Source organism: Pan paniscus, chromosome 7 (assembly GCF_029289425.2).
Source record: "Pan paniscus chromosome 7, NHGRI_mPanPan1-v2.0_pri, whole genome shotgun sequence".
NCBI classification, from domain to species: domain Eukaryota; kingdom Metazoa; phylum Chordata; class Mammalia; order Primates; family Hominidae; genus Pan; species Pan paniscus.
Genome location: NC_073256.2, coordinates 129,446,226 through 129,460,196, shown reverse-complemented (window position 1 = coordinate 129,460,196; position 13,971 = coordinate 129,446,226). Strand labels below are relative to the sequence as shown.

General features: G+C 37.9%; 1 protein-coding gene across 1 annotated transcript; it reads right to left on the bottom strand.

Annotated features, from left to right (window-relative positions):
- Window positions 1-2,523: 2,523 nt before the first annotated feature.
- LOC106635071 (large ribosomal subunit protein eL21-like) lies at window positions 2,524-3,056 on the bottom strand. Its single transcript, XM_034967012.3, has one exon. The coding sequence runs from the start codon at window positions 3,019-3,021 to the stop codon at window positions 2,539-2,541; it is 483 nt and encodes a 160-aa protein (XP_034822903.1). The 5' UTR covers window positions 3,022-3,056; the 3' UTR covers window positions 2,524-2,538.
- Between the last annotated feature and the right edge of the window lie 10,915 nt (window positions 3,057-13,971).

Sequence of the window (13,971 nt, the reverse complement as noted above, 5' to 3'; positions counted from 1 at the left end):
TGTCTCTACTAAAAATACAAAAATTATTCGGGTGTTGTGGCACATACGTGTAATCCCAGCTGCTCTGGAGGCTGAGGCAGGAGAATTGCTTGAACCAGGAGGCGGAGGTTGCAGTGAGCCGAGATTACGCCACTGCACTCCAGCTTGGAGACAGCAAGACTCTGTCTTAAAAAAAAAAAAAAAAAAAAAAAAAAATCCTTGTAACACAAGAGGAATTGAAGAAATTAAATCCCGAGGTTTATCTGTGGGATAGAGTAAAAAAGAAAGTGAAAATCACTCTAGAATTTAATGAATATGACTTTATCAATAGATAAAAAAAAAAAGGTAAAGGAAAGAGGAAATTTTAAAGGTGATATTAAAACTTTTTAAATGGTCATAACTCATTGTTTAGGTTATTGCCTACATTTTAAAATGGTTGAAGCACTTAAAACAATCTTATATATTAGAAATTTTAAAAGTTTGAAACATTCGTTATGTAAAAAATTTTTATATGTTTGAAAAAGTCTGATTTATGGAAATTCTATGTATTATTTATCAGCTCTATTCTTGTACCTATTTAGAAAAAGTATTTTTAGGGTGTTAATAAATTTACTCAGTAGATACAAAACTAATAGTAGTGATAGAATAATGATCATGAAAGAACTATTAATAATTGCTCCATGCTCCTAAATTTTTGGGGGAAAATATAAAAATAAAACAGCGAGATATATATCTAACAATTATAAGAGTAGTATATTTTTGTTGTTTTTTTTCCATTGTATCTGGAACTGTTCAAGGTCATCAACATACATTAACTTCTTCAGGCTGTGGGGCTGGCCTGTGACTGACTATCATTGCAAATGTAAAGCTGAGGCACAGAACAGTTAGGTGGTACACTCACATGATATAACTATTTCATTAGACCAAATAATGTCGTAGTAAAGGTTGAGATAAATGGCCTAGGAAATATAGCTTATTAATTTAAAAATGTATTTAAATACTACTAAATTAGCCTTATGCACCAACAATGTTGATAAGAAATATTAATCAAATAAGATAAAGTCTCTTTACACTAAAATGTTAAAGAAGTCATGATAATTTTAATACACACATGCTAAAGGAAAGGTAATTAGAAGATAAATTAAAGTTTAATGGCCATGTTAGTCCTTTTTCTCACATGTACTGTGGAACTCACTGAGAGCGGGTAGCTCTTCCCAGAGGCACCATGAAGGTGAAGGCATAGCATCTTGACCTCCTCCCCAGAGGAAACCACTGACCTTTCTGGGATATGGAAATAGAAAGGTCCAAGGGTGGTACTGTAAGTTAAATTCAAGTGGTGAGGCCTCCTTTCTCTGATTGAATACAACATAAACAATTAAAATATCTTTATCAGCAACAACTTAAACTAGTTAAATACTTGAAAATTTCTCGTGCAAAGACCACCCCTACAAAACTCAGTCTGCTGAAAATAGATTACTGGACACACTCAGATAAGTGACAAAAACCATACTATTTCTTTAGATAGCCAATAATAAACAATAACTGCATTAGCTTAAATCCTTTCAAAGTTTTCAATATTCAACACATTAAAAACCAAATTAAAATTAAAGAGTAAAGAAAAAGTTTGAAGCAGGAAAATTACTAATGAAGGCTTTTAAAACACATTTTAAATAAGAATTGATCTTCATCTTTTATCTTCCTTGGTAGGTGACTTTACATTTTTATTAGCACTAAATGGAGTCTTTCCAAAACCTTCCACACAAGATATAAAACATTTTTTAAGATTTAAATGTCTAAAATTTAAACAAAAATAATAATGAAAAATAAAATTTAATTTTACTTTTTATTATTCTTTAAGTTCTGGGGTACATGTGCAGAATGTGCAGGTTTGTTACCTAGGTATACATGTGCCATGGTGGTTGGCTGTACCCATCAACCCATCATCTACATTAGGTATTTCTCCTAAAGCTATCCCTCCCCTAGCCCCCCATTCCCTGATAGGTCACCTGTGTGTGCTGTTTCCCTCCCTGTGTCCATATATTCTCATTGTTCAACTCCCACTTATGAGTGAGAACATGCAGTGTTTGGTTTTCTGTTCTTGCATTAGTTTGCTGAGAATGATGGTTTCCAGCATCATCCCTGTCCCTGCAAAGGACATGAACTCATCTTTTTTTATGGCTGCATAGCAGTCCATGGTGTTTATGTGCCACATTTTCTTTATCCAGTCTATCATTGATGGGCATTTGGGTTGGTTCCAAGTCTTTGCTATTGTGAATAGTGCCACAATAAACATACGTGCACATGTGTCTTTATAGTAGAATGATTTATAATCCTTTGAGTATATACCCAGTAATGAGATTGCTGGGTCAAGTGGTATTTCTGGTTCTAGATCCTCGAGGAATCACCACACTGTCTTCCACAATGGTTGAACTAATTTACACTCCCACCAACAGTGTAAAAGCGTTCCTATTTCTCCACATCCTCTCCAGCATCTGTTGTTTCATGACTTTTTTTTTTTTTGTAGCCCAGAGGTCCTTTATTTTTTTTTTTTAACACCTATTATGCCATGAATTCATAGGGAATAGGTTCAAGCAGCTCAGGCTCCTTCCCATTGGTTCTCACAAAGTGTGCTTCTCTGGGTGGAGCAGGCTGGCGCTTTAGTTGAACCCAGGTACCTTTCTCTTTGGCTTCTTTCTTTTTCTGATCATTTTCCTTCACACGTTTCAGGAAGCTATCTCGGCTCTTAGAGTGCTTAATGTGCTCAATACGCACATTAATTTTCTTGGCAAGAATCTTGCCCTTAACTTGTTTGTTTACAACAATGCCAACAGCATGCTGGGTAACATTGTAGACTCTTCCAGTTTTGCCATGGTAACACTTGTGGGGCATTCCTTTTTGAGCAGTACCCATTCCCTTGATGTCTACAATATCACCTTTCTTATAGATTCGCATATATGTGGCCAAAGGAACAACTCCATGTTTTCTAAAAGGCCTATAGAACATATATCGGGTGCCTCTCCTCTTTCCCTTTGTGTTCGTCATTTTGGCGAATTACTGAAAGATGGCGGTTCCGGCCGAAAGGCGTTTCCTGACTTTTTAATGATCGCCATTCTAACTGGCATGAGATTGTATCTCATTCTGGTTTTGATTTGCATTTCTCTAATGACCAGTGATGACGAACTTTTTCTAGTATGTCTGTTGGCTGCATAAATGTCTTCTTTTGAGAAATGTCTGTTCATATCCTTTGCCCACTTTTTGATAGGATTGTTTTTTTCTTGTTAATCTGTTTAAGTTCTTCATAGATTCTGGATGTGATCCCTTTGTCAGTGGGATAGATTGCAAAAATTTTCTCCCATTCTGTAGGTTGCCTGTTCACTCTGATGATAGTTTCTTTTGCTGTGCAGAAGCTCTTTAGTTTAATCACATTCCATTTGTCAATTTTGGCTTTTGTTGCCATTGCTTTTGGTGTTTTAGTCATGAAGTCTTTGCCCATGCCTATGTCCTGAATGGTATTGCCTAGGTTTTCTTCTAGGGTTTTTATGGTTTTAGGTCTTATGTTTAAGTCTTTAATCCACCGTGAGTTAATTTTTGTATAATGTATAAGAAAGGGATCCAGTTTCAGCTTCCTGCTTATGGCTGGCCAGTTTTCCCAATACCATTTATTAAATAGGGAATCCTTTCCCACATTGCTTTTTTTGTCAGGTTTGTCAAAGATCAGATGGTTGTATATGTGTGGCATTATTTCTGAGGCCTTTGTTCTGTTTCATTGGTCTATCTATTTTGGTACCCATACCATGCTGTTTTGGTTACTGTAGCCTTGTAGCATAGTTTGAAGTCACGTAGCATGATGCCTCCAGCTTTGTTCTTTTTGCTTAGGATTGTCTTGGCTATGCAGGCTCCTTTTTGGTTCCACATAAAATGTAAAGTAGTTTTTTTCCAATTCTGTGAAGAAAGTCAATGGTAGCATGATGGGGACAGCATTGAATCTATTAATTACTTTGGGCAGTGTGGCCATTTTGATGATATTGATTCTTCCTATGTATGAGCATGAATGTTTTTCCATTTGTTTGTGTCCTCTCTTATTTCCTTGAGAAGTGGTTTGTAGCTCTATCCCTTCACATCCCTTGTAAGTTGGATTCCTAGGTATCTTATCCTCTTTGTAACAATTGCGAATGGGAGTTCACTCATGATTTGGCTCTCTGTTTGTCTGTTACTGGTGTATAGGAATGCTTGTGATTTTTGCACATTGATTTTGTATCCTGAGACTTTGCTGAAGTTGCTTATCAGCTTAAGGAGATTTTGGGCTGAGACAATGGGGTTTTTTAAATATCCACTTATGTCTTCTACAAACAGGGACAATTTTACTTCCTCTTTTCCTACTTGAATACCCTTTATTTCTTTCTCTTGCCTGATTGCCCTGGCCAGAATTTCCAACACTATGTTGTTTAGGAATGGTGAGAGAGGGCATCCTTGTCTTGTGCCAGTTTTCAAAGGGAATGCTTCCAGTTTTTGCCCATTCAGTATGATATTGGCTGTGGGTTTGTCATAAATAGGTCTTATTATTTTGAGATAGGTTCCATCAATGCCAGGTTTATTGAGAGTTTTTAGCATGAAGGGCTGTGGTATTTTGTTGAAGGCCTTTTCTGCATCTATTGAGATAATCATGTGGTTTTTGTCACTGGTTCTGTTTATGTGATGGATTACATTTATTGATTTGCATATGTTGAACCAGCCTTGCATCCCAGCAATGAAGCCAACTTGATCATGGTGGATAAGTTTTTCATGTGCTGCTGGATTCAGTTTGCTGGTATTTTACTGAGGATTTTTGCATGGATGTTCATCAGGGATATTGGCCGGAAATTTATTTTTTTCTTTTGTCTCTGCCAGGTTTTGGTATCAGGATGATGCTGGCCTCATAAAATGAGTTAGGGAGTATTTGCTCTTTTTCTATTGATTGGAATAGTTTCAGAAGGAATGGTACCAGCTTCTCTTTGTACCTCTGGTAGAATTCGGCTGTGAATCCATCTGGTCCTGGACTTTTTTCTTTTATGGGTAGGCTATTAATTGCTGCCTCAATTTCAGAACTTGTTATTGGTCTATTCAGGTATTGGACTTCTTCCTTATTTAGTCTTGGAAGGGTGTATGTGTCCAGGAATTTGTCCATTTCTTCTAGATTTTCTAGTTCATTTGCATAGTGGTGTTTATAGTGTTCTGTGATGGTAGTTTCTATTTCTGTGGGATTGATGGTGATATCCCTTTTATCACCTTTTATTGCATCTATTTGATTCTTCTCTCTTTTCTTCTTTATTAGTCTGGCTAGTGGCCTATTTTGTTGATCTTTTCAAAAAACCAGCTCCTGGATTCATTGATTTTTTGAATGGATTTTTGTGTCTCTATCTCCTTCAGTTCTGCTCTGATCTTAGTTATTTCTTGCCTACTGCTAGCCTTTGAATTTGTTTACTCTTGCTTCTCTAGTTCTTTTAATTTTGATGTTAGGGTGACAATTTTAGATCTCTCTTGCTTCCTCTTGTGGACATTTAGTGCTATAAATTTCCCTCTACACACTGCTTTAAATGTGTTCCAGAGATTCTGGTATGTTGTGTCTTTGTTCTCATTGGTTTCAAAGAACATCTTTATTTCTGCCTTCATTTTGTCATTTACCCAGTAGTCATTCAGGAGCAGGCTGTTCAGTTTCCATGTAGTTGTGTGGTTTTGAGTGAGTTTCTTAATTCTGAGTTCTGATTTGATTGCACTATTGTCTGAAAGACAGTTTATTATGATTTCCGTTCTTTTGCATTTGTTGAGGAATGTTTTACTTCCAATTATATGGTCAGTTTTACATGTAAAAATCTGTAACAAGCTCTAGGAGGTTGCCTAGTGGTCTTACAGATTATCTTCCCTGTTATGCTCACATGACCTATTTTATGTCCCATGGAAATAGAGACTATGTCTTATGAGAAATTCAATTTCTTTTGTACTGGGGTAAATATAATTGATATCAATGTTGTCTACCAATTATATGCTTATTTTTATACTAACCGAGTCTGTCAGCAAAGCAGATTCAATTACATCAATACGAAGAATTGAAATGATTTTATTCGTGAATGTGGATTGCCTGTTTTAACAGCCAGCGACTGACAGATTCACTTCACAGGTGAGATACATAAACTGATCAGTAAAATTCAAAGGACAGCAAGCCTAGCATTCCTAATTTACTTTTAAGGAGTAGTAAACAGATTTTGAGATCAAATTGGCTAACATTCATCATGACATATTCTCAAAAGAAGTCTAAATCTTTACCATAAACTCTTATGGCTGTGAAGTCTATGCCAAACAGAGAACTAGAAGTGGCCCTGATTAAATTATTTCAGCAAAGCTTCTATGGATGGGTACATGATCTTATCCAACTTGTAGATAACCAGTGAATAAATAGCATCATAGTATTAGGATCTTCTAAATTGTTTACAAAGGTCTGGTCTAACTTCTTTGATCTTCTTATTTTTCTATCTTCTAATTAAATTCTGGCCTTGAAAAATTGTATTGAAACCCTGTGGGATTAAACAATATCAGATGGTAGCAACAGTTCGCAAGGCATCATGTGCCAGTAACGAGGAAGGTAGACACCTGTGTCCCACTGGACAGTAGTTCCTTACTCAGTGGAATTCATCTCTTATTTATTATCAAATACATATAATAGCATCATCAGTAAAACATATGCACAAAGAGCGTTCCTACTGTACCCTGAACCCTGGCATTCAAGGCTGCATCATAAAAATCACCTTGTAAAGATGTGGATCTCATCTCTCTTGGAAAAGCAAGTATTTGAAAATTACTCTGTAACTTGTGCTCCTGGTAGTCAATAAGTATATTTTGAGACTAAAGTAGTGAGAGGTGACAGCATGCTGGCAGTCCTCACAGCCCTCGCTCGCTCTCGGCTCCTCCTCTGCCTGGGCTCCCACTTTGGCGGCACTTGAGGAGCCCTTCAGCCCACCGCTGCACTGTGGAAGCCCTTTTCTTGGCTGGCCAAGGCCGGAACCAGCTCCTTCAGCTTGCAGGGAGGTGTGGAGGGAGAGGCGTGAGCGGGAACCCGGGCTGTGTGTGGCTCTTGCGGGCCAGCTGGAGTTCTGGGTGGGCATGGGCTTGGCGGGCCCTGCACTGGAAGCAGCCGGCCCGCCCTGCTGGCCTGGGGAATGAGGGCCTTAGCACCCGGGTCTACGGGGCAGGGCTCGGCACCTGCAGCCCGCCATGCCTGAGCCTCCCACCCCCTCCATGGGCTCCTGTGCGGCCGGAGCCTCCCTGATGAGCGCCGCCCCCTGCTCCACGGCGCCCAGTCCCATCAACCACCCAAGGGCTGAGGAGTGCGGGCGCAGGGTGTGGAACTGGCAGGCAGCTCCACCTGCAGCCCCCGTGCGGGATCCACTGGGTGAAGCCAGCTGGGCTCCTGAGTCTGGTGGGGACGTGGGGAACTTTTACCTCTAGGTCAGGGATTGTAAATACACCAATTGGCACTCTATCTAGCTCAAGGTTTGTAAACATACCAATCAGCACCCTGTGTCTAGCTCAGGGTTTGTGAATGCACCAATCAACACTTATTATCTAGCTACTCTGGTGGGGCCTTGGAGAACCTTTATGTCTAGCTCACGGATTGTAAATACAACAATTGGCACTCTGTATCTAGCTCAAGGTTTGTAAACACACCAATCAGCACCCTGTGTCTAGCTCAGGGTTTGTGAATGCACCAGTTGACACTCTGTATCTAGCTAATCTGGGGGGACATGGAGAACCTTTGTGTCTAGCTCAGGGATTGTAAACACACCAATCAGCGCACTGTCAAATCCCGGCTCTACCAATCAGCAGGATGTGGGTGGGGCCAGATAAGAGAATAAAAGCAGGCTGCCCCAGCCAGCAGTGGCAACCCGCTTGGGTCCTCTTTCACACTGTGGAAGCTTTGTTCTTTCGCTCTTTGCAATAAATCTTGCTACTGCTCACTCTTTGGGTCCACACTGCCTTTATGAGCTGTAACACTCACTGTGAAGGTCTGCAGCTTCACTCCTGAAACCAGCGAGACCACGAGGCCACCAGGAGGAACGATCAACTCCAGAGGCGCCGCCTTAAGAGCTGTAACACTCACGGTGAAGGTCTGAAGCTTCATTCCTGAGCCAGCGAGACCACGACCCCACCAGAAGGAAGAAACTCTGAACACATCTGAACATTAGAAGGAACAAACTCCGGACACGCTGCCTTTAGGCACTGTAACACTCACCGCGAGGGTTCGCGGCTTCATTCTTAAAGTCAGTGAGACCAAGAACCCACTAATTCCAGACACAGTAGTTCTTGAGGTTTATACTTCCAACTGAGTAAGGAATTGATCACGAAAGCCTGAAAAACTGTGCCATGATACAATTCAAATATCTACTATGTGGAATAGAATGAAAGAGAGTTGAAGAAATCTTATTTTTGACACTTTAATTACCATAATTATATTTGTCTTTTGCTGGCTTAATAGTTTTTGGTTCCTTGATTGATTAATTCCATCTGCCCTAAAAACTCCCTCTGAGACCTCAGATAAGAGATGTAGTCCTAAATGAAGGGAGCCTTAGTTTCTAGATAGCTCTTGTGAGATGCCTCCTGTTCAGAATAAGTATGATATTCATCACATTTACAGAACTGATACTGTCTGGAGCATTTTTTTGCTCACTGTTTATTAAAAACTGTATTGTACTTTATGATTTCCCTTTTAAGAGAATTCTCCACAAATGTCAAGATAAGTCTCTTAAAGCAAGCAGCTATGAGGCTACGCTCTTTTTTGGAAAATTACTTATCACTCGAACTTGTTGGATTTAATCCCACAATGATCCACCAGAGGAAAAATAATGGTGGAAACAAAGTTAGACACATAATTCAAAGTAAATCAGAGAGGCTTTAGGAGCTTACATGTTTTTCTTAACACTGCTTGAAGTGTAAGGTCCGTGAGAATGTAATCATTTTTTACCTTGATCTGAACCATTTCTACCTTAGTAAACTAATCCAGTTACTGGATTTATGCTCATACTATACAGATCAGAGCTTGACTTATATTACTATTTCTGTCAGTCTATCCTTCTGGAACAAAAATCATCTTAATATTTACCTAAATATATTGCCTTGTACTACATTTCAGCCATATAAATAGCACAGTATGATGATGAATGGACAGGAAGTTAATTGTGGTACGGATGCTCAATAGTTTGTGCAAAGTCATAGTGAAAAATTGCAGATTTCAATTCCATTATTATTATATCTTGGATTACTCAATTGCAAGTCTCTACACCTTTAATTTTTTTTAAAAGGCCCTTTAAATTTTCTAGTTCTAATTTTTTTACTCATTCATTTACTATTTATTAAGCACCTACTGGAACCACACTGTTCTAAGGTGCTGAGATTTGACGTTGAGCAAAGCAGACCACCTCTCCATCATCTGGAAGATTATACTTTTGGCAGAGGAGTGGTAGGGGTAGGAAAGAAGACAGCAGACAGTTTGGGAGCTGGTGATGAATGCAATAAAGAAAATAAAGGGCAAGAGGGGATAAAGAGTGATGGAATATTATTTTATACAGGGAAGTCAGAGATGAGAAGAAAAGATAACACCTCTTTTGCTAACAAGATTTACAAAGAGTCTAACAACAGATATTTCTAAGTGCCATTAATGAAACTATCAATAGCCTTTCAATGACAGCAAAAGCAGTTTTACTCCTTTAAAAACAATTTTCTTTTTCTTTTTCCCCAAATATAAAATGTTCTTATTCACTTGTGCAGATTAAAACTCACAATATTTTTATTGTGACAATGCCAGATTAAAGTATGTGTGTATAGAATATTTTTTCATTGTAAATTGAATAAAGGAAGAAAAACTATGATGTTATTTCAACTGATTTCTAATCACCTACAGATATGACACAATTTATCACAAAATTTAGGATTTTGTCATCATAATCTGTAATTCAGGCTGTCTGTCAATGTTTAAAATCCCAAACCTTGACGTGGGCACTGATATCTGTGAATGTTTCCATAAACTTTCAACCCATACCGATGCCTCTGTTTGTAGACTGCATCTCTTCCCACATTTTTTTTTTTACTTATTAAATGGTGTACATTTTTAGACTCTGCTTAAAGTGCAGGACATTTTCTGGCCATTCTAAATAAACATCTACTAATCTGAATGTACTTTACCTGTTATGAGGGAAACTGTAAAAGTGGTAACTTCCTCTTCAGATGTGTTTTAGACTATACTCATTTTAATTGGTAGTAAATACTAATGTGTCTAGATTTTGCATTGTGAGAGTATGTAAAATATTTTAATATAATCATTTTGGAGGAAAAAAGTCTGCCTAACTGAGACATTCCCCAGCACCATCCTGGAGTGTGGTAGCCCCACTGGGCAGCTAGAGCCACATGAGCAGCAGCATTTATAGTAATCAGTAGTCTAGCTCTCAGGGACTCCTAATCCTAAGGGAAGGAGGAATGTACCACATCAAGGGAACACCCTGTGGGACAAAAGAGTTTGGACAGGAGGCCTTGAGTCCCAGATCTTTCTGCTGGTGGGAAGTTGCTTTTAGCAGAGGCATAGGTGCAGTGCTGGGTTCAGTGGGAAAATCTACAGCTCTTCCTCAATTATCAGGCAGTCCTGAAGGGTCTTGGAGAAGGAGACTTCTTTTCCCTCTCATCCACCACTGCAGACACAGCTGGGGCTTTTTTCATGGGAAGTTGGCATGGGTGCATCTATAGATAGCCTTTCTGTAACATTTAAGGGTGACTTCATTCTCACTGGAGTGCCCTTCAGGTTCGGGTGTGCATGAGGGGTAGAGTCACAAATCCCTTCTACTTGGAACATCAACATTCCTGCAGATAATAGAGGTGCCTATCTGCTCTGAATAGCTGGAATACTGATTCAGGAGTGTGACTAAGAAGTGGATCACTTTCCTGCTGGTTGGGCAAGGGAGCTGAGGTGGCTCCCACACTTTCCCATGATAATACCTCAGTGCATTCACTGAGAATTCTCCAAGCCCCTTCTGTCAAGGCTGGGACCTCTGCCCACCATTGGTATTGCATTTTCCCTCCTGCTTTAGCCATAACTTGTTTCTACCCACAGACACCTCCCCTAATGGCCTAAAGCTTGAACTATTCAACTCAGTAAATAAAATACTGGGGAAAAGTAAATATAAAAAAGTGCACACCACAGGGAAACGAGATAAACTTTAAGAGACTTCTGTCACGCCAACTTCATAGAAGATAGTGAACTTGCTCACACGTTGAGCACATTGCTATTACAGCCAGCATGTGAGAAAGCCATCATACAAATACTCTCTGTAACCAAAGAACTCATACAGAGTCTTCACCTCAGAAAGCACCAAGCACAAAATTAGGCTACAATAAACTATAAACATTAAAGTCACATCATTAAGGGGTTAAAAATTGAAATTAAACTAACACAGTCAAATAAAAAATAAATTCAAGACTAATTAGAATAAATAGTCTACCCAAATGAGAAGAAACCAGAAAAAGAATTCTGGCAAAATGACAAAACAGGGTTCTATAACACACCCAAAAGATCACACTGTCTCTCCAGCAATGAATCCAAACCAAGATGAAATCATTGAAATACAAAATATTCAAAAGGTTGATTATTTAGCTACTCAAGGAGATACAAGAGAAAGGTGAAAACCAACATAAAGAAATTAAAACATAATTCAGGATATGAATGAAAACTTTTCTAAAAAGATAGATATTTTCAAGAAAAAACAATCAGAACTTCTAGAAATGAAGGACACATTTAGGCAATTACGGAATGCAGTGCAAAGTTTTAACAATAGACTAGAGCAGATGGAAGAAAGACTTTCAGGGCTCAAAGACAAGGGTTTTGAATTAACACAGTCAGACAAAAATAAAGAAAAAGGAATCAAAAGAAATGAACAAAGTCTCCAAGAGATATAGCATTATGTAAAATGGCCAAACTTAAAAATAATTGGTTTCCTGAGGGAGAAGAAAAGGCAAAAAAATTGAAAAAGTTATTTGAGAGAATAATTGAGGACAATTTCCCTGGCCTTGCTAGAGATTTTGATATACAAATACAAGAAGCTCAAAGAACTCTTTGGAGATTCATTACAAAAAGGATATCACCAAGGTATCTTGTCACCAGGCTATCTAAAGTTAATATGAAGGAAAGAACTATAAGAGCAGTGAGACAAAAGTATCAGGTACCCTGTGAAGGAAATAAAGGAAAATCTATCAGACTAACAGCAGATTTCTCAGCAGAAACCTTGAAGGCCAGAAGAGATTGGGATCCTATCTTTAGACTATTTAAACAGAATAAATGCCAGTCAAATGCCTAGCAAAACTAAGTTTCATAAATGAAAGAGAAATAAAGTTATTTCCAGACAAACAAGTGCTGAGGGAATTTGTCACTACTAGACCAGCCCTGCAAGAAATGCTTAAAAGGACTTCTGAATCTTGAAATAAAAAGTTGATATAAACAAGAATAGAACCTCTGTAAAGCATAAAACTCTCAGGGCCTATAAAATAATAACACAATAAATAAAATAACAATCAGTATGATAACTGGAACAGTACTTCATCTCTCAATATTAACATTGAATGTAAATACCCTAAATGGTTAAAAGATACACGTTGTCAGAATGAATTAAAACATTACAAACCAATTATCTGCTGTCTTCAAGAGACTCACCTAACACATAAGGATTCATATAAACTCAAGGTAAAGGAGTGGAAAGAGGTATTCCATGCAAATGGAAACCACAACAAGCAGGAGTAGCTATTTTGTATCAGATAAAACAGATTTTAATGCAATAATAATGACAAAGTCATTATTGAATGATAAAAGGATACATCCAACGAGAAGATATTACAATCCTAAAACTATATGCACTTAACTCTGGATCTCTCAGATTCATAAAACAATTACTTCTAGACCTAAGAAATGAGATAGCCACACAGTAATAGTGGAGGACTTCAACACTCCACTTACAGCACTAGACAGATAATTGAGACAATCAACAAAGAAACAATGGACTTAAACTACACTGTAGAACAAATGAACCTAACAGATATTTACAGAGCATTCTACCCAAGAGCTGCAGAATATACATTACTTTCATCAACATATAGAACATTCTCCAAGATAGACCATATGATAGGCCACAAAACAAGTCTCAATAAATTTTTAAAATAAAAATCATATCGAGTATCTTCTTAGACTACAGTGAAATAAAACTAAAAATCAACTCCGAAAGGAACCCTCAAAACTGAAAAAAGACAAGGATGCCCGCTTTCACCATTTATATTCAACATAGTCCTGAAAGACCTAGCCAGAGCAATCAGGCAAGAGAAAGAAATAAAGAGCATTCAAATTGGAAAACAGGAAGTCAAACTATCACTGTTCACCAGTAATATGATCATACATCTGGAAAACCCAAAAGACCCCTCCAAAAGACTCCTAGATTTGATAAACAAAATTCAGTAAATCTCAGGTTACAAAATCAATGTACACAAATAAGTAGCACTGTTACACACTAACAACCAACCTGAAAAATCAATAACTCAAATCCTTTTACAATCACTGCAAAAAATTAAAATATCTAAGAATATTCTTAGCTAAGGAGGTGAAAGAGCTCTGTAAGGAGAACTAAGAAACACTAGTGAAAGAAATCATAGATGACAAAAACAAATAGAAACACATTCCATGTTCATGGAGTGGAAGAATCAATAGCATGAAAATGACCGTATTGCTCAAAGCAATATACAGATTCTATGTAATTCCTACCAAAATACAAACATAACTTTTTACATAATTAGAAAAAATAATACTAAGATTCACATGGAAGCAAAAAGGAGCCCAAATAGCCAAGGAAATCCTAAGCAAAAAGAACAAATCTAGAGGCATCACATTACTTGACTTTATTTTTTAATTAATTAATTATTTTTTTCTTTGAGACGGAG